This window comes from Neofelis nebulosa, chromosome 9, assembly GCF_028018385.1.
Source record: "Neofelis nebulosa isolate mNeoNeb1 chromosome 9, mNeoNeb1.pri, whole genome shotgun sequence".
Taxonomy (NCBI): Eukaryota; Metazoa; Chordata; class Mammalia; order Carnivora; family Felidae; genus Neofelis; species Neofelis nebulosa.
In genome coordinates this window covers 20,028,855-20,048,047 of record NC_080790.1, presented here as the reverse complement: position 1 = coordinate 20,048,047, position 19,193 = coordinate 20,028,855, and the positions used below count along the sequence as shown (strand labels likewise).

The window sequence follows — 19,193 nt, the reverse complement described above, 5'->3', positions numbered from 1 at the left end:
GCTGGCGGCTTTCCGGACAGGTTTTCAGTAGAGCGGTGACAGTGGAATCTCAAATACAATGGGTAAGTGGACAGCCACCATGAAGGGAGGAAGAGGTGTAGGGTGTAATGTCAGCTTCCATCACTTCTAATTTAGAAGCACCTAGAATATTACATGAGTCATTTACTTAACAGCAAAAGTAATGTTTGGTCTATCTGCGCGTCCATCATGGCAGACGCGTTGCTTTGGCAGCTTACCCCCACACCCTGCCCCCGGCCATGACCTCCCAACCCCCCACCCGGCTGCCAGGTGTGCATACTTGAGGACCCATAGGCCGTCTCCAGTATCAGCAGTACAGGCCCCGGGGCGGTGGGGGGGGCAGGTGGCCAACGTCTGAGGTGACCCTCACACCTTGTGCTTTGAAAGTGGCCTCAGGACCCTAGACATATTTTGTAGTTTTGATGATAGAATTGCTGTTAACAGAGCATTGTTGCTATTTTCCAATGTACTTCATATTACTTCATTAGCATTGTTTATCAGTATAAGTAGTGTACTGGTTACATTTGTGGAAGGAAGTATTTTGTGGCGGTTTTAAGCCCAGGGAATCTTCATGAATGAGAGCAAAGGGGAAAAAAAGTTAATGCTTATGTGTATAGCTGTCTGCACGGTGTTCTGAGCTCACTGTGGGAATTCATTCATCTGAAATGTATTCTTCTCAATACCTACTACTCAGCACACTGATCATTTGATTCTGTTTTTTTTTATGTTTATTTTTGAGAGAGAGAGAGACAGCAGGGAGGGGCAGAGAGAGAGGGAGACACAGAACCCAAAGCAGGCTTCAGGCTCTGAGCTGTCAGCACGGAGCCCAACGCGGGGCTCGAACTCCTGAACCACGAATCATGACCTCAGCTAAAGTAGGATGCTGAAACGACTGAGCCACCCGGCACCCTTTGATTCTTTTTTTTAAGACCACGTGAACTATGGAGAAGAAGCCTTCTGGTAAGTAAGACCGGCCCTCAACAAGCTTGCGACATAGTCAGTAGAATCCATTACATGAAAACAATACAATATTAGAAATTTCCCTGGCAGTTTGGTTTAAGGTTGGAGCTAAGAACTAGAAATTAGGATTTAGGATTTACGGCACATGTATGACTTCCCCATTCCCATAATGTGTCCAGCTTCCTACTGCGGTCACCAGGCAGCCTATAAAAAGCAGGGCTACTCACCTCCAGCTTTCCAAATGAACACACAGTACCGAATATAGAAACCAGAGGAAGCTTCATTGTTATGGAGCCAAACTGATTGAGAGCAAGTGTGAGTGCTCTAAATATATAGAAGAACTAGCAGATTTAAGATGCAGACTCTCAAAGGCTATGAATCCAAGATCAATCATTTAAAAGTCCAAATATATAATCAGAGAGTCTGTCACAGCATGAGCTGTTGGTGCCAGAACACAAAACAGGCACCATGCCCAGAGCTGCTAAAAAAATAAAGCCGGGACCAGGGTGGTCTCGCTGCCAGAGGGAAATTTCAGAAGCAACACTTTTGAAATGCAAAACAGAATCAGGAGCAAGCACCAGAATTCTGCAAAAATGCAAAACAAGTACTAGGTTGAGTCATACTAAAAATGCCAAGTAAGCAGCAGGCCAAGCACAGCCAAGACCCATTTTTAATGAAGCGGTTCCAGTGCGCATGGGTGTTCCGGACGTACCTGCACGAGGAAGAAAGTCCCTCCAGAAGGTTCTGCCCTCCGCATGAAGCAAAAAGCAAGTGGGCTAAGAAGGCAGGTGAGCAGAGTGCGGTGCGTCTCTGAAAGCAGAAACCCAGCTGGAAAGGAACAGCTCCTTAGAAAGCTGTCAATGAGGAGCGCGGAATGCCTCCTTGGAAGCATATCCCTGGGCCCTGTTACTGCTATCTTGTCACTAAAGAGGAGGTTGATAGTAAAATATCTATTACGAGCTCTCCTGTTAACACTAACAGCAGCTAACATGTAAGCTCCCATTATGTGTCAGGAACCGTTAAGAGGTTCGAATGCATTATTTTATGTAATCCTCCCGACAACATTGAGGTGTGGTCTACTGTCCCCATTTTATAGATGAGGAAAATTGAGGCTTAGAGCAGTTAAGGGACTTATCCAAAGTCATTTAACTGTTACGTGAAATAGGTGGAATTCAAACCCAGGCCTGTCTGACTGTTCACAGCTGACCTCGGCCTGCAAAGGAGACACTGAAGTTTATCCCTTTCAATGTGTCATTAGACAAAGAATTTTTTTTTTTTTTTTTTTTAGCCAGGAAGATATAGGTCTCTGTGCAGAAATGGCACAAGCCAGCACATTATTAAGAATTATTAAGAACAGGTGAATAATTAGGCCATTAAAGGCTCAGCATTCTTAGACAAAAGACATCCCTGTGGGCTGTGAGGTCACAGAAGCCCCACAGAGGAAATGGAAAAATCAATCCTGTACACACGCCTGGCCCTGCCCAGCCATCAGCCGTGCCTATGTCAGCGCTGAGACGTGCTGCAGGGCTGGTAAAGCCAGGCTTTGTTTTGTCGTTTAAAGTCCCAGAGAGTCGGCAATGGCAGTGGCAGTGCTCGAGAGGCCTTACACCAGCTGGCCCTGCTCTGTGGGCTCTCTGCCCACGGCCCCGCCAGCACCATCAGCTCCCTGGCTGCCAGCGAGGAGCTCGACTTCCTGGAGCAGCTTCCTGCACCCTCTGCTCAGCACGTACTTTGTCTAGCAGCACACGCCCCTGCCCAGCAGCTCTCAATGACCGCTTTTACTGGGGTGCTGGGGACCATCTTGGGCTGCGGGTAAGATCCCCGGTGCCGGGTGGCACAGGTCCTTGGCTGTCTCCTGGCACACCCGACTGCCAGAGATGCAAAACAGACCTGCTATTGTTTGCATGCGTGTTTTCTTTTCCTGGGTTTCCTATGGTCTTATTGCAATATAATTAACGTGCAAGAGATGCTCAGATCTTAAGAGTTCACGGCCTTGAGTTTTGACAACTGTTTATACACTTGTGTAACCACCACTGAAACAAGAGAGAAAACATTTCAGATCCCTCAGTGTTCCCCTTTCTAGTCAAGCCCCTCACCCAACCACTATCTGATTTCTAATTTCTATCATTTTTGCGTGCATTCTTGCATAATCATTTCTAAAACATACTTAGAAGATTCTAGATAACTATCCACAGGTCTTTGATGATGAAAAATGCTTTTTTTATGTTTTTTTTTTTTTTAAATCTACTTTTGAGAAAGAGACAGAATGAGAGCAGGGATGGGGAAGAGAGAGAGAGGGAGACAAAGAATCTGAAGCAGGCTCCAGGCTCCGCGCTGTCAGCACGGAGCCCGATGCGGGGCTCGAACTCACAGACCGTGAGATCATGACCTGAGCTGAAGTCAGATGCTTAACCGACTGAGCCACCCAGGCGCCCCGAAAAATGCTTTTAATTATATTTGTGTCCTGCGATTAAAATACACACTGACTATACAAAATGTGAAAAATGCAAAATTTTTTTTTAAAGAAGATTCAAAAATCATCCGTGATCCTAGCACACTAGAAATAACCACTGTCAGTATCCCAGCAGGTTTCTTTCAGGGCCAGTACACGCGCATTGACTATAGGCTGGCTCCCTCGAGGAGCCGAAGCTTTTTTGTAAATAAATAAAAATTGTTGCCGCTCACCTCAGAGCAGGCCATTTAGAGCTGCCTGTGTGAGAGGCGGCTGCGGCAAAAATCAACCTGCGATTTGAGATGCCAGTCCCTGTGGGTCAGTTGAGGTCAACATCTGAATCCACTGTTTATTTTCCGTTGTGGAATATGTCTTGCGTGCCTTTCCCACCAGACCTCTTGCGGAGCTTCAGTCTCACCGCTCAGAAGCACGGGGGCTAGCTCCATGGGACACCCCCGCACCCCCAACCCGGGTGAATGCACATTTGCTCCACGCAGACCGCCCCTGCCGCGTCCGCCAAACGTCGTCCCCATTCCAGCCCCTTTCACCAAATGCAGTAACAGACCTGCCCTCAGTTTTATTTATATAGATCTTCTTTCTTTAAAAAAAAAAAAAAAAAAAACAAGTTAACATTCGTCGTTGAAGTTGGAGGAGTTTTTCAGTGATCCAAAGAACATGATGACGTCAGTTTCCAGTCTCCTTTTCTCTACGCCCCATGAGCAATCAGGTGACTAATGCCAGGTCATCAACCATGCCTGAGGCCGAATAATATTCCCCTGTATGTATACATCACATTTTCCTTATTTTATCTGTGGATGAGCACTTGGGTTGCCTTCACTCTTGGCTATTTTGAATGATGTTGCTATGACCGTGGGTGTACAAATACCTTTTTGAGGCCCTGTTTTCACTTCTTCTGGTATATCTCCAGAAGTGGAATTGTTGGATCGTATGGTAATCCTATTTTTAATTCTTTGAGGAACCGCCATGCTGCTTTCCAGAACGGCTGCACCATTTTGCATTCTCCCAGCAGTGCCTGGGCGTTCCAATCACTCCACATTCTCACCAGAGCCATCCTAAGGAGCTGAAGTGCTATGGCATTGTGGTTTTGCAAATCCCTAGTAATTAGTGACACTGAACACCTTTCCATGGGCTTGTTGCCATTTATATATCTTTGAAGAAATGTCTGTTCAAGTCCTTTGTCCGTTCTCTAACAAGTTTGCTGTGGTGGTTGTTGAACTCTAGGCACTGCCTGTATATTCTGGATAGTAATCTCTTATCAGATGTATGATTTGCAAATATTTTCTCCCGTTCCACGGACTGCCTTTGTACTCTGTTGCTCATCTCAGAGCAGGCAATTGAAAGCCCTTTGGTACCAGAAGTTTTAAATTTTGATGTAGTGCAATTACTGATGGTGTTTTCAATAAGAATCCAGGCAGAATAGAAGAAAATAACATTGCAATGAAATAGATCTGGTTCTTTTCTTGGCTATGCCACTTTATGAGCTGGTTGACCTCCAACAAGTCACTTGAATTTTCTGAACTTCTTTTTTTTAAAGATTTTATTTTTAAGCAATCTCTATACCCAACGTGGGGCTCAAACTTACAACCCTGAGATCAAGGGTCCCATGCCCTTCCAACTGACCATCGGGCATCCCCTTTTCTGACCTTTCTTATTATTATCTGACAATGGGCCAGGGGAAAGGAATACCCCACACACAGGATTTGTGTGAAATTGGAATGTACATAAAGCCAAAATTGTAGCGCCCAGCACTTGGAAGCCACACAGCTCTTACCCACACCCACCCCAACATACTCGTCAGCTTGCATCGCCCCAGTCAACAGGACCCCAAGACAGACAATGTTTGGATTAACAAAGAGATCATTATCCTCATCTTATCAATGAGGAAATGGATGCATAGCCAGTTTACATAGAGGACCTGAGATCAATCTGGCAGGTAGATTTCAGAGACAGGTGTCTATACTGCCATCCAGATCTTTTGAAGATTCTTGCTGTGGGTATACCCTCAGCCCCTGCTCCCTCGCCCTTGGGACAGACAGCTCCTTCAAGCCATTAGCAGATCTAAAAACTGGGAGACCCTTAAAGACCATCCAGGCCAGCTCTCCCAATTTGCAGATGGCGAAACTAAATCTGAGGGAGGTTGAGAATTTTGCTCAAATTCACAGAGCCAGAATCAGCCCTGATGGGCAGCTCTCCCTCCCGACACAGAAGTGAACGTCCTTGATCAAGCAGAAGGAAAGCGTTGTACGACGTCCAGCACCACCCACTCCTCTCCAGAACACTCACCCTTGTTCTTCTCTGATGGTGTTGTCTGGGGGAGAAGAGGACATTCCTAGCAGTGCTGTGGAATAGCTTTGGGACAAAACTTCTCAAGACAGTCGGACGTGTTTACTGTATTTGTCAGGGGCTGGGCCAGGCTGCTAATAGGACCAGGCACTTTCAGGAGTCTGATGGAAACAATGGGAAGACCCTGGTGTTTGTTCCCCTTCTATTCTGTCGATGACCCTCAGCCAAGGTTCGCATCCCCGCTATTCCACTCGGTGCCTCCACACTCCAGCTCTGAGACTGAAGGTGCACAAGGCCGTGTAGTGCTTTACCCGGGAACATTCAGGCCAGGTGCTTCCAAGCAATGAGAAACAGACATTTCATTGCCTCTGCCTCAAAGGGCCTTTTCGGGGCTCCTGGGTGGCTCAGTCGGTTAAGCATCCGACTTTAGCTCAGGTTATGATCTCGCAATTCATGAGTTCAAGCCCCACATCGGGCTCTGTGCCGACAGCTCAGAGCCTGGAGCCTGCTTCAGATTCTGTGCCTTCCTCTCTCTGCCCCTCCCCTGCTCATGCTCTCTCTCTCTCTCAAAAATGAATAAACATTTAAAAAAAATTTTTTTAAAGGGCCTTTTCATCTTCCTTGGTTTGTGAAAGTATAATGCACAAAAGATATGAATGGAAATCAAAATAAAGATTTACCCATAATTATACTACGAAGTGACCTTCATTTTTTGAAGAAAAAGACTGTGGCATTTTTTCTGAGCTCCACAAACCAAGGAGGAAACGTGTGAGAATGTATCTCTCACTGCCCTTCACCGTTTCAGCAGGCAGGTCAAATGGCTGTTTCTCATGACTAAACACCATCAAAGTCTAGAGGAAAAGTCAAATGGCTATATTCTGGTATATTCTTATGACCAATGGGGGAAGACAAAGTAAGATGATGAAATGTTGTTGCTGTCACTACAGGATTCTTTCTGAATCCCCCCACCTTGCCCCCACCCACTACCATTCGTACCCTAGAAACACAGGCTGCTCGGTTTGGCTGGCTGGCTGGCTGGCTAGATGGATGGATGGATGGATGAAACATCCAATGATTTTATAGTTCAATGCAAACATTTGAGCTCTTAGTATAGTATATCCCAAAGATCTCTTCTGGATGCTAAGAAAAATAAAGAAAATTAAGGTACAGGTTGTGTCTTCAAGAGGTTCACAGATCTAGTGGAGGAAGAAATAAATGACATTCAGTGTGACAAATAAATAACAAAAATAACAGCAAAGATACAGTGAAGATGTGGCAGGAGGGTGCACGGCTTTGGATTTTTTCAGCATTATCCTGTATGCTTCTTCCCTAGAAGCATCCCTCCTGTACAAAGTAATGAGAAGACGTCACTTTATTACAGGTATTTCCTTTCTAAGGGATCTCTGCCAAGATCTTTATAAATGTTCCTGTAATTTGGGGATTCTGCTTCACATGATTTATAAATGTTATTTAAAGCATTATCCACCTAAAAAGAAAGTTGGGACACAGAGCAAAGTCTTTCTCACTAAGCATGAGATGAAGCGTAGAGCTCTGCCAAGTTAAGAATCTAAGACTCCTGCTTCCCGGGTGCTTGGAATGTATCTGGGTCCTTCTGTACGGTGATGACAAAGTCAGCATTTGAACCCAGAAGCCCTAATTCTCAGATGTATAGTCAGACCACAAGAGGTGCATTAGGGCACTGAGCTTAAAAGTCCTAGATATAAAGCTACAACGAAACTGTGCCAAATCTACTAAAATGTTCAGTTTGGAATTCTTCCTTATAGTGAAATTTGCTGTTTGGCATAAGGCACATTAGTTGCCACCAGGTACAAAGGCAGTGTTTGATCTCCCACGAAGCTCTATGAGGGCCTGCTTAGGAGACAATGGAGAGAAATGACTCCAGCTGCATGAGCTTGAGCAAATTGTTGGACTTCTGAATCTCTGTGTCAGCTCAACCCCAGGAAAATGGCATCCACTACCAAAGGGCTATTCTGAGTTGAGGTAATGAATAGAATGACATGGAATACTCATTCCTAAATGTCAGTAATGCACAAGAACTTAGCATAGTGTAAGACTTAGCTAAAGGTTCCATGTCTATCCTCTTTGTGGTCTAAGAGATTTTCTCATCTTTCTGGTGCTAGAATGAGAGGGACATGGTCATGGACCATGACCAGTGTGACATGGGTGGTCCAATCCATGGATGGTCCTCTAGGAGACAGGAAAATGCTCAATATGATCAGTGTTACCGCTGTTGCGTCTTGGGGGACCAATCTGGCAGGTAGATTTCAGAGACAGGTGTCTAGCTCACAATAAGGAAGCAGTTCTCTGGTTGTACACTGTTTGTATCAGACCCTTCCATCTAAGGCATTTAACAAATACAGTCTAAACATGACATTTCCATCCTTGTACACAGGGATGCTCACTGTTTTTGGAGAGGTAGTGGACATGCCCCAGAAGCATCCATTAGAATTGCTTGGGTGGGAATAATATCACCTTTAATGGGCATAATGTCCAATAATGTAAATACATGCACCTAGACATTATCTCATTTGACCCCCCCCCCCCCTAAATTCACCCTCACTGCATCAAGCAGACTGATTTTCCCTATTTTACATGGGAGGAAATGGGCTCAGAGAGAGGGGAACTGTCCAGGGTCCTATGGCTAGAAAGTGGCCCTGTGAGACTGGGGCCACTGTCCTCTCACACACACAGCTCAGTCCTAACCCACCCCTCAGAGGCAGTGATTACTGCATCCAGATTGGCTGGTCCTGAAGATACAGGGAAGGAGGATTTTTTTTTTTTAATGTTTATTCATTTTTGAGACACAGAGAGACACAGAGTGTGAGCAGGGGAGGGGCAGAGACAGAGGGAGACACAGAATCTGAAGCAGGCTCCAGGCTCTGAGCTGTCAGCACAGAGCCTGCTATGGAGCTTGAACCCATGAACTATGAGATCATAATCTGAGCTGAAGTCGGATGCGTAACCGATTGAGCCATCCAGGTGCCCCCAGGAGTTTTAATTCCCAGCTAAACTGTCAGAGAAGCAGGAGGTACTCCTGCTAAAGAAGGTCCTCAGTCTCTGTTCTCTAGACCACACCACTGTGTGACTCAGTGGTGGTTGTGAGAGCCCCACTCCACTCCTCTACCTGCCCCTCTCTCTGAGATGAGTGCCCAGGCCTCCTTGATTCTCATGCCATCACTGGCTCCTGTATCCACCTTCTGCCCTCACCAATCTGTTCTCCTGGTTCCTATCTTACTTACTTATCCACACCTAGGGCTTTCCTGGGGCCCTTTCTCTCCCACAAAGCAAAACAATTATAAAGGAAGTGAGAAGGGTACCCAGAGGCAGAGGATCAGACTCAGAAGTGAGAGCTCTCAGCATCTGTGTTGATTGGCCTGGGACCAAAGACAAGGCACACCCTCCTCAGGGGTTCATCTGTGTCTTCTGCACTCCCCAGCACTGCTCTGCACTCACATGGGTGAGTCTGTGAGGTAGAGTGAGCTCTGCAAAGGAAAGGCCTGTATTCTCTGAAACATTCAGAATATTATGGAGACAGCACTGTGTCAGGGAGGGGGAGTCCACACTCTGCCTAGGTTGAAATCCCAGCCTCATCACATGACTGTGTAGCCATGGGCAGGTTACTAAAGCTCTCAATGCCTCCATGTTCTCATTTCTAAAATGAAAATAATAATCCCTGACCCATAGGGTTTGGGGAAGATTAAATCAGTTAATACATAAAAAGTGCTTAGACTACTGCTTGGTACACAGTAGTGCCCAATGAATGGGAACTGAAGTAATAGTAATTGTATTGCTATTCAAAACACATTTAAGGCTGAAACATGGATCAAAAGTTACGAAGAGGTAAATAAAAAAGATGACACTTAACTTAGGATTCATTCATTTAGTGAGGTTTCTGAGTGCTCTACTCTGTACCAGGCAGTGACTTATGCCCTAAAAAGGCAGGAGGGAAAGAGAGAAATGAGTTCCTTGCTTTCATGGAGCTGATGGTCTAGGGGAGCACAGACAAGAGAAATACTAGATGGTGATAAACAGCTGTGCAGGGAGTTAAGCTAAGGATCTGAACGAGAGTGACCAGACGGCTTCTCTAGCTGGAAAGACAAGAATGGCTTCTCCAGGGAGAAAACCCTTAGAAGACTCACATTCATCCATGGAAGGAGAACTCATATCTGCAGCCGTGAAGTGGGTCAAGAACCTCAGCAAGTCTTGGCTTGTGTCAAACCAGGAAGGAAGTCGAGGACAGAGCCGGGAGCAATTTCAAGGTGAGGAACCAGAATCATAAACTTGTATTTGGACAGGTCCTAATACTCTCCAAACTGGTATAGAGCAGATTAAGGGAACTATATTTGCAACAGAAAAATCTAATTTAGACCAATATTTATGAAACATCTCTTCTTTTAGGAGGAGCTCAGGGAGGATTTTCTCTCACATCTCAGCATTTCAAAAAGCTGGTTTTGGCCTAGACAATTGAACAACAATAAAAATACCTACAGATGCTATGAGTCTTACAAATGACTTTTCCCCTCTATTTTGGCCTACAGGAAGCTCAGAACTGAATTTCCTGTAGGAAACTCAAAACTGAATTTACAACAGGGCCTGTTGGTATGTGTTTTTTTTTCCTGAAATAACTTTATACTTGGCTCTACTTTTTTCTGTATAATTCTTAGATTTTCTTTGCTTTGATCTCTTTATTTACTGTAGGACAGGTATATCTATATGTGTGTATGTATGTGTATAAATTATATGTTCCAAATCATCTTTAGAACAAGTTAAATTATAATAACTTTATAGCCCTAAGTGATTTAGCACCTATTTCAAAATAAACTATTTTCTATGTGTGCTTACATAACCCACATTTTATGAAGCATGGGAATGCTTTTTTTTTTTAAGTTTCAATTCCCAGGGCCCCTGGGGGGGGGGCTCTGTTGGTTAAGCGTCCAACTCTTGGTTTAAGTTCAGGTTGTGATCTCACGGTTTCATGAGTTTGAGCCCCACATTGATCTCTACGCTGGCAGCACGGAGCCTGCTTGGGATTCTCTCTCTCTCTCTCTCTCTCTCTCTCTCTCTGCCCACCCCCACTCGTGCTGTCTCTCTCTCAAAATATATAAATAAACTTTAACAAAAATAAAAGTTTCAATTCCCTTATCCCCCTACCCCCGCCCCTAGTCCTACTGCCTTTATTTTATTTTATTTTTTTAAGGGGCAAACATTTCCATTGAAAATACACAATTGTAACTGGTCCAAAGTTTTCTCACTCCTTTGGCTACCACCTGTGGTTGCAACAGCTACCTCTGTTCCTTTTCATTTTCACCTCATCTCCCTGTCCATTCTGTGCAGTGCCCCCAGCTTTATTTCCCTAAAAGATCAATTGAGCAAATCAGCCTTTTGGCAGTTTAAAATCTTCAACAGCTCCCATCGCCCGTAGGGATAAGCGAACAGCCCTTATCCTGACAAAATCTCATCCATCGAGTCATTCTCCACCTCACCTCGTTAGTACCTGCCCCAAGTTCTCTCTGGATAAGTTTGTTCTCTCCCCACCCCAGTGCACTTTCTCACACTGGGGCCTCTACCTGGCACACCCTTACCCTCTTCTCCATCCAGCCCTCGGACTCTCTCTGAAGTCCTCCCAAAAGGCTCCACCTCGCAGTGCTCTCTTCCTCCTTGAGATTCTGCTGGCTGAACATCTAATGAGTAACTCCATTCTACCTGCAACACTGAATCTACCTTTGTATCATTCACAATTTTGCATGTTTTACCACTTGGTTACCTACTGAAATTGCAATTTTCTTGATGGAAAAAACTTCTATATGTTTCTGTATCCCCCTTGATGCTCTATGGAATATCATATGTAGCTGACACTCCACAAATACTTGACAAATTATACCTATTTCCCTTCAAAACGCAAAGCATAAAGCAAATGACAGGCAAGTAGTTAATATCCTCAATAAATCAAGCACTCACTTATGAAAGTTCACCAAAATGCAAATGGTTAAAAAACACAGCAGGTGTTTAACTTCACTAGAAATAAAGAATACAAGTTAAAATGATACAACTTTTCCATCAAATTGGCAAAGATTAGGGGTAAAAAAAATCTCAATATTTAATATTTTTGAGAGTACAGGAAGATAGGTCCTCTCAAGACTGCTAGTGGGATTATAACTGATACAATTTGAAAACAATTTGACAATATGTAACAAATATTTTAAATGTTTATATATCTTGATCAACCCATTTGGAGGGCAATAGCCTAGGGAACTATCCCAAAATTCAGAGAAAGCTTTGGGTACCAGGTACCTTTCCCAGGCTTATAATACTGTAAGTACAACCTAAATGTGCAATAAGGAAATCACACTTGCGCTCAGTGGACAGTTACACCGACATTAAAAATGGTGGCCATTAACTTGGAGCGGCAGGGATGTTTATATTCTAATGTTAAGTAGAAAAAAATACAATATAAAAATATGTAAAATGAATAATTCCAACCACATAAACAAATGCATGAAGGAAATATATCAAAACAGTAAAAGCAATTATACTTGTTTATAGTTTACTGTGTTTTCCAGATTTTCTAGAAAGATTGGATGACTACCAGGAAAAACAAGAAGCTTTTCAAATTAGATTTTCTTTTTTTTTTTTAAATATATATAAGGAACAGGTCTCACAAGCACTAACATTAAGCTTATGGGACATATATTTTTGTTTCCCTGCAACCTTTTTATTAAGAAACAGAGAGGAGAGAGAATTGAGGGAAAGGAAGGAAAAAGTGGGGGCAGCTCTCTTATCCTGACTAATCTCCGAAGTGAGGTGGGTGGCCGTTGTCATCATCATAGAGCCAGGAAACAGATTCAGGAAGGCTCAGGTCCTAGGTCGCCTGAAGGGCAGAGTCAGAGTTCAGACCCAGGCTATGAGGCTCTCGGGTGCTCCCTCACCATCATGCCCAGGGTAACACAGCCAGGATGGGGCAAGAAACCTCAAGCAATGGGCAAAAGCAGGTGAGTACAAACTCTTAGTGGTAATTTATGTAATAGTAATTTTTTAAAGGTTGGTTTTAGTGTGTAGGATTGTGGACAGTCTTTTCCCTCCTCCTTTTTCTAGACTGCCTATAAGGTAATATTAACTTTCTACTTTTATACATGTGCAAAAAGAAAACTGCTTTCGGATTCGCTGAACAGTGAGCTGCAAGAGAGATCCTGTTCTCCTGAGGGGACCAGAGGAGTGGGGGCGGGCATGAGGGGAGGCGGGCCACACAGCTCCCGTCCCAAGCCAAACACGACACCACAGGGCTGCGGGACACTCAAGATTTGGGGGAGGAGGTTGCACATGCGTGTGCAGGTGTGCGTGTGTGCGTGCGTGTGTGCATGTTGTGGGAGTTGCCTACCACACAGAGCAGCAGGAGGTACGGAGCTTTTCTGCAGCAGTGAGCCTTGCACCTCCAGGGGACTCAGCTCCACCCTGCAGCCTCTCCACACCACCCACATGGGTGCCACATGTGTGTGCTCTGTAAGGCATCTTCACAGAAAGTTGTGCACCGTTGCTCACTTCCCTACAGTCAGCGTTCTCAATCACAAAGCCTGAAGAAGGGCAGATGTTGAGGATGAGGCAGCACCTAGAGGATGGGAGGTGAGCTGTTGGAACAGCTTCTGCTCTGGCGGGATCGGGCTGTCTGGACTGTGGTTCTGGGGACATCCTGTCCAATTGCTCTCCATGGCCCACTGCCCTCGTAGCATTTCTCAGAGAGCTCTGTCTCCCCTCAGTGGGTAAGTGGGACACTCCTGGACAGGACCGCCATGGCTCCAATCCCAAAAGAGAGGAAAAGGGAAACTGACACAAAGAAACACTACGGGGAACCCATTTTTTCACAGAATTTGCCTACACCCTTTCTACCTCAGTACAAAGTGCTTTTATTTTTCCAGATTCCTTATCAATCTGTGTTCATGGAGATACACAAGACTGTGGGAAGTCACCTGTGTCCCTTAGGAGAGCCATTTCCAGAAAGCAACTGGGCTTTAGGAATGAGTGAGTGGCGAGAAGGCAGCTGAGGTTGAGTTTGGTGAAGGGAAAGCAGAAGGGGCTTGAATGGCTAGCGAGGGAAGATGGCCTATGTGGTTAAGCCGGGGTGGGAGGAGATGCAAACAGCCATCTTCAGGGGTTGGCAGTGAGGAAGAGAGAAGCGTAAAGGGCCAAGAGGACCTGGAGGGGCGAGGCTCTCGAGCAACCGGTCTTGTGAGTGCAGAACCTCTTGACGCACTGTGACATCCATTGCCCACCTTTGAGGCTCACCATAGACCTGGGAGACATTCCACCACTTCATACGGAGATGTAATTCTGAGAGATGGCCCCACTTGTCTGCAGTTACATAGCCATGAACTGGCTCTTAGACTGAGAAAGTCTGACCCTAGTTCTAGGAGTCTTTCTGTCCCAGACGGCACTGTATCCTACAGCCAAGACAAGGGGCCCTTATTCTCCCACAGACACAAGGAAGGGGATGGAAGAGACTGACGACACAGGAAGACTGAGTTGCTGGAGTCCAAGGTAAGGTGAGGAGGGGAGAAGAGGAGAGGTGAGGGAGATCTGCTCAGGATCGCCAAGCAGCTGAGAGGTGGCAACAGGAATCAGGTTTTACGAATTCATAGCGGATCAAGTCATCAAGGTGAGTGGTCAAGAGACACCTTTATCCAAAGCTTAGGTGACTTTTGGCCATACATAGGGGACTCGCGGCTCATTAGCCAATAAAATTCCTAGTGGCATTTTCCTAGTAAGCATTTACCCAAAGCATGGGAGGGGGGATGCACTGAACGGCTTTCATTTTCCCCCATTCCACCTAACTGTGTCACCTTGGACAAATCACTTGGAAAATATGGGAAGATAAGAACCAACTATAAGAATTCTGTGACTCTCTGCCTTTCCAGCCTCCCTGTCCCCTCCTTTTTGCATCACGCTCTTGACTTCTGGAGAGAGAATGATTGTAAGTATCACATGGGCCCTTTCTTTTCACAAAAACCAAGACAGGACTAAAATCCAGGCCAACGAGCCCTCCCCTTGGAGAGTGGGCTCCCTTTTACACCTTCCAAGACAAGGCTTTGCGCTAAGCGAGACTCGGGAATAATCTCCCAACCAGCATTGCCGTGATTTTCCCTTGCTGCAGGCAACTGCACAGAGGATCCCTTCCTTCCAATCTTTCTATGAATGATTTAGGAGGAAGTACCATCTCTCTTTGCATCTGGAGGAATAAAAACATAACAGAGAAATGAAAATCTGTGGCGCGTCCAAAAATAACATCCAGATATGTTGGCCTCCCAGTTCACCTTTCTGTACCAACCAACTCTCCCTTGATCTGCTTCATACAACAGAGGCAGGGTGGGACCCCCAAGGTCCAGACATCTGGGATCAGTTTTCAAAATTGTCTCAGGCTAAATGCAGGGAGGTGGCCCAGCAGAACCAGGGTTCCTAATTCTTACCCATTCTGATGGGCCTTATCCTAACTCCTTCCCCACTGCAGGTGCCCTGCAGTCGGTCACATGCTTTTGTCAAGTGATCTGCAGCTTCTGGCTGCATAGTCTGCAGGGAAGAATAGGGAGGGAAACAGAAAGAAAGAAACTATACCTTTATTCTGGGAGCCTCACAACCTCCTAGCTTATAAAACAGCCATCCTGTTACTTTCCTACAGAGTCCCCACTGGCCAGCAGAACACACTCTCGGGTCGAGCTCCCTCCCTTTGGTGCATCCAAGAGAAATAACGCGTGCGGAGAGGATCTGCTGATGTCTCAACCTGGTTCAGAAATGCAGATGTGGGACCAACGGGGCAGGAAAGGACACTCATGACAAGGCTGAATGTCTCTCTCTCTCTCTCTCTAAATAGTGAGGCCCACCAGTCGCTGAGCATTTGTACCATGCTCAGCGTCCTCCTCTGCCTCCATCAAACTTTGTGACTCACAGTCTGTGTGCAGAGTGAGGCAGCTGAGCCGGCCTCGGTGGTGGGTTAAATGGGGAACTTGCTCTTCTCACAACACTCACCTCTCAGGTGCCACCTGAGCCGGTGCCCAGCCTGGCAGAGGGGATGGTGGGGATGGGAGATGAGCACAGCTCCAGTTCTTTCTCTGGCCCTAAATAGCTGCCAGAACCTGAGTTCTGGTGGCTGATGGACTTATGTCCATTGGGATCACATCTCTCTCTCCCTCCCCCCCCCCCCCCCCACACACACCGCAGCTCAGAGCGTCTGGAGGCTTTGCAACGCAGTTGATTTCAAAACTGCTCTGGGTTTCCAGTGTTCCATTCATTACAGGTGCAATGGGAGACCCAAAGCGCTTTCTTGTCTTCATCCACACTGCCTCCAAACCAGAGAAATGCCGGGCAAATTTTGAAGCAGAACAGTGCATCAGGAGGGTCTGGCTAACTGTTGCATGTCAGCTGAGGGGATGGCTAGGGAAAGGAGGCAGAGAGGTCGGGGCAGCCAGAAGGTGGCTAACGACCCAGAGCTGCGCTGCACCCTCAGCAGCGTCTCCTCCCCTCACCACTGCGGAGGGCACAGCTGGAAGTTAGGGAACCTGGGACCCACGGGCGGCAGGAACAGGCAGAGGCCACGTCCACCCAGGGGCGGCGACACGAGGCTCCCAGAACTGGCTGGTGCCCCAGCCCTCTGCACCGGCGCCGCCCCCCAAATCCTCAGAGGCGAGCGTAAGGCAGCGAGCTCTCACCGCAATTCCAGACCGGCTTCCCGCATAAAACTCCCCAGCACAACACGCTTTTGTTAATTCTGCAAATGCTGTCACACGATCACCTCCACCAACGCTCTCTGCCAGCTCGGCTCCAAGGGAGACCCGCTTTCCCCAGGACGCAGCCGCTCGGGATCACCCCAGCCCCCAGCCCCCTGACGGACCACCGCCCACCCGCCCCACGCAGCAAATGACCGGCCCGAAGGACTTCCGAGGACCCCAGGGTCTCCGGGCTTAAGCATCTTTGTCCTCTCAGCGCACCCGCGCGCGCGCACAGAGAGACAGAAAGAGCGCAGCCGGGCACCGAGACCGCGTCCCCTGGCCTCGCCGGGCCCCGCAGGAGGACAATGGTCCGCGCCCTGCAAGTTTGCGAGCCCGGAGGCAGAGCCCTCCTTACCGTACATCTCTGCGGGGCGAGCGCCTCCTGGGAGGCCGCGTCGCCGAGTCGCCTGCAGCCAGCGCCGGCGGCGCCTGCCTTTCATTCACAGCCGGGGCGGCGGATGGCGGCCGCCGGCGGAGGCCGGGGCGGGGCGGGAGCGGGAGCGAGGGTGGGACGCGGGAGGGCCGGGGCCCGGAGCCGAGCGCCCATTCAGCCGCCGGCCTCCGCTCGGGTTGCTGGGCAGGGCCGCGCCGGGAGGGGAGGAGGCTATGCTAATGAACGTCCCTCCCCCTCGGCTCGGCCACTGCCAGGCCGCCCCGACCCCCGCCCCGCCCCGCCCCGCCCCGCCCCTGGCAAATTCCCGCCCACCGCCTGCAGCGGCAGCCCAGCCAGAAACCAGAGCCCCCAGACGCGCCTTTCCCAGCCTGTCGCCCCCAGGTCCAGGGCGGCGCGTTTTCTAGATGCGGCGTTCCTGGGGGAGTCACCCACTCAAATTCCCCGTTCGTGTCGGAATGCGCAGGACGACAACAGACATCACCCCTAACCAATGGGCCCCGAGGGTCAGCAGGGGCGCCCGAAGCTGCAGGTGCAACCCTCCCCCAGATTTGTCCAGGATGCGTAGGCTAAGCCAGGGGGCGCAAGGAAGAGGAATTGAGGAATAAATCTCCTCTCTTCCTTGGCTCCCTTAGCGAAGCCCCATTCCCGAACTAAGAACTCCGCCTTCCAGCCAATCTCTGGCTGGGTGCTTGCTACCAAAGAGCTTCCTTCCTGGGCCTGGGACGCGGGAAGCGCACCCCATCCCACCGCACCCCCTAGTTGCTGCAGGAAGCCCGCTTGCTTGTAAACCTCTCCCGGATTATACGTGTAAGTCATACGATTTGCATGCAGGATCCTTCGCCTGTGCCCCAGGCCTACTTCACCCTCTGTGACCGCGTGAGAAACAGACCCGAGGCAGAACGCTCAGGCCCCACACCCTAATGACTTCTGGCCCAGCCCAGGGCTTCCTAAAGGTTTCTCCAACCAGCCTCCTCCGCGTCTTGCACATTCACCTGGCCTTTCAAGTACCCTATTCCTTAGTTTCTCCTCTTGCCCCAAGCTTGAGGTTTTTTGTCCCACAAGGGGAAGTGAGAGAGGTAACAACCTGAGGTGGTTAATTTGTGTGTGCTTTTTCCTAGATACTGAGCTGTGTGTCTGCAGGCCAGTCATCTACCCTCTTTGAATCTCAGCTTCCCGCAGGACTATTGGGAAGTTTATATAAAAACCTACATGAAAGTACACGGTGGGAACTCACAGTTATTTTCTTTCTGTCTTTCCTCACCCAGGGCAGAAACAGAACTGGAAGGATAATCCTGGTTGCTGGACTCTTGGAACAGGGCTCTCTCTGTGTACCCCAAACCCATGTTTCCTATTTCTGTCTTCATCATCCCCTCCTACTCCCTTGCTGTTTCCAGGTTTTGTCCCCCCCTCCCCCCCCCCCTGCCGCCCAGGAAATCCCGGGAGGGTTCTCAGATCTCACATTTAGTCTAGACCCCCAGATGACTCAAAGAAGCTCGTCTGTATTCTCCAGTTTTAGTATGGTGGCTTTGAGATCTGCTGACAATCACACCAGGGAAGGGAGAATTTGGAGTCAAGCTTGGTCTGGACACGGGGAGATACTCCCAGTCCACAATTCTGTTCAATACAAAAGAGACTCATTAACCACCGGTGTCTGCAGCACAGTGGGAAATATACTGTCTTCATGGACTGAAATGTCTGGCAGGTGTTACCCCCATGAGGAAGTTGCGGGGTGGGGGTAGGACACAGTCTTCTGGCTCACGGTGTAAACAAAAGAGCAAAATCCAAGGGTCCCAATATCCAGAATGGTGTGCCCATGAAAAAAACATCAAGCAGATATCAACTATTTAGGTGAACTGTGGTGAGGACGAAAAGTCAGAGTTGGGATTTCTAGCCTAACTAGGCTTTTCCTGCATCTGCAGAAACTCAAAACATGGTGGCAAGTATGGCAGGAAGGAAAGTGGAGAAGAAATAACACTTACTGCGTGCGCACTAGGTGCCAGGTTCTGGGTCAGGCGCTTTGCACAGGTAATCTCAGCTAAGGCTCTCGGCAACCTTGCAAGATCAATAGTGTTACTCCCATTTTACAGCTGGGAAGCTAAAGCCCAGAAACGTGAGAGGACTCTAGTGAATATCAAGCAGGGATTCAAGCCCAGGACACTCTGCCCAGGATGCATTTTCTTCCCACCACACACTGACGCCTTGTAGTCCACACTCATGTACACAGAACAACTGCATTTTATTTATTCATTTTTAGTTTTGAGAGAAAGAGTGCAAGTGGGGGAGGGGCAGAGGC

General features: G+C 47.8%; 1 protein-coding gene across 3 annotated transcripts in view; it reads right to left on the bottom strand.

Moving 5' to 3' along the window:
* EFR3B (EFR3 homolog B) overlaps positions 1–17,122 on the bottom strand; it is an 82,766-nt gene extending 65,644 nt beyond the window's left edge. For all 3 annotated transcript variants that reach the window (XM_058682708.1, XM_058682709.1, XM_058682711.1), the window contains exon 1: positions 16,862–17,122. In XM_058682708.1, coding sequence (XP_058538691.1) covers positions 16,862–16,946 — 85 coding nt within the window. In that variant the 5' untranslated portion in view covers positions 16,947–17,122. The remainder of the gene's footprint in view (positions 1–16,861) is intronic.
* Positions 17,123–19,193: the final 2,071 nt, after the last annotated feature.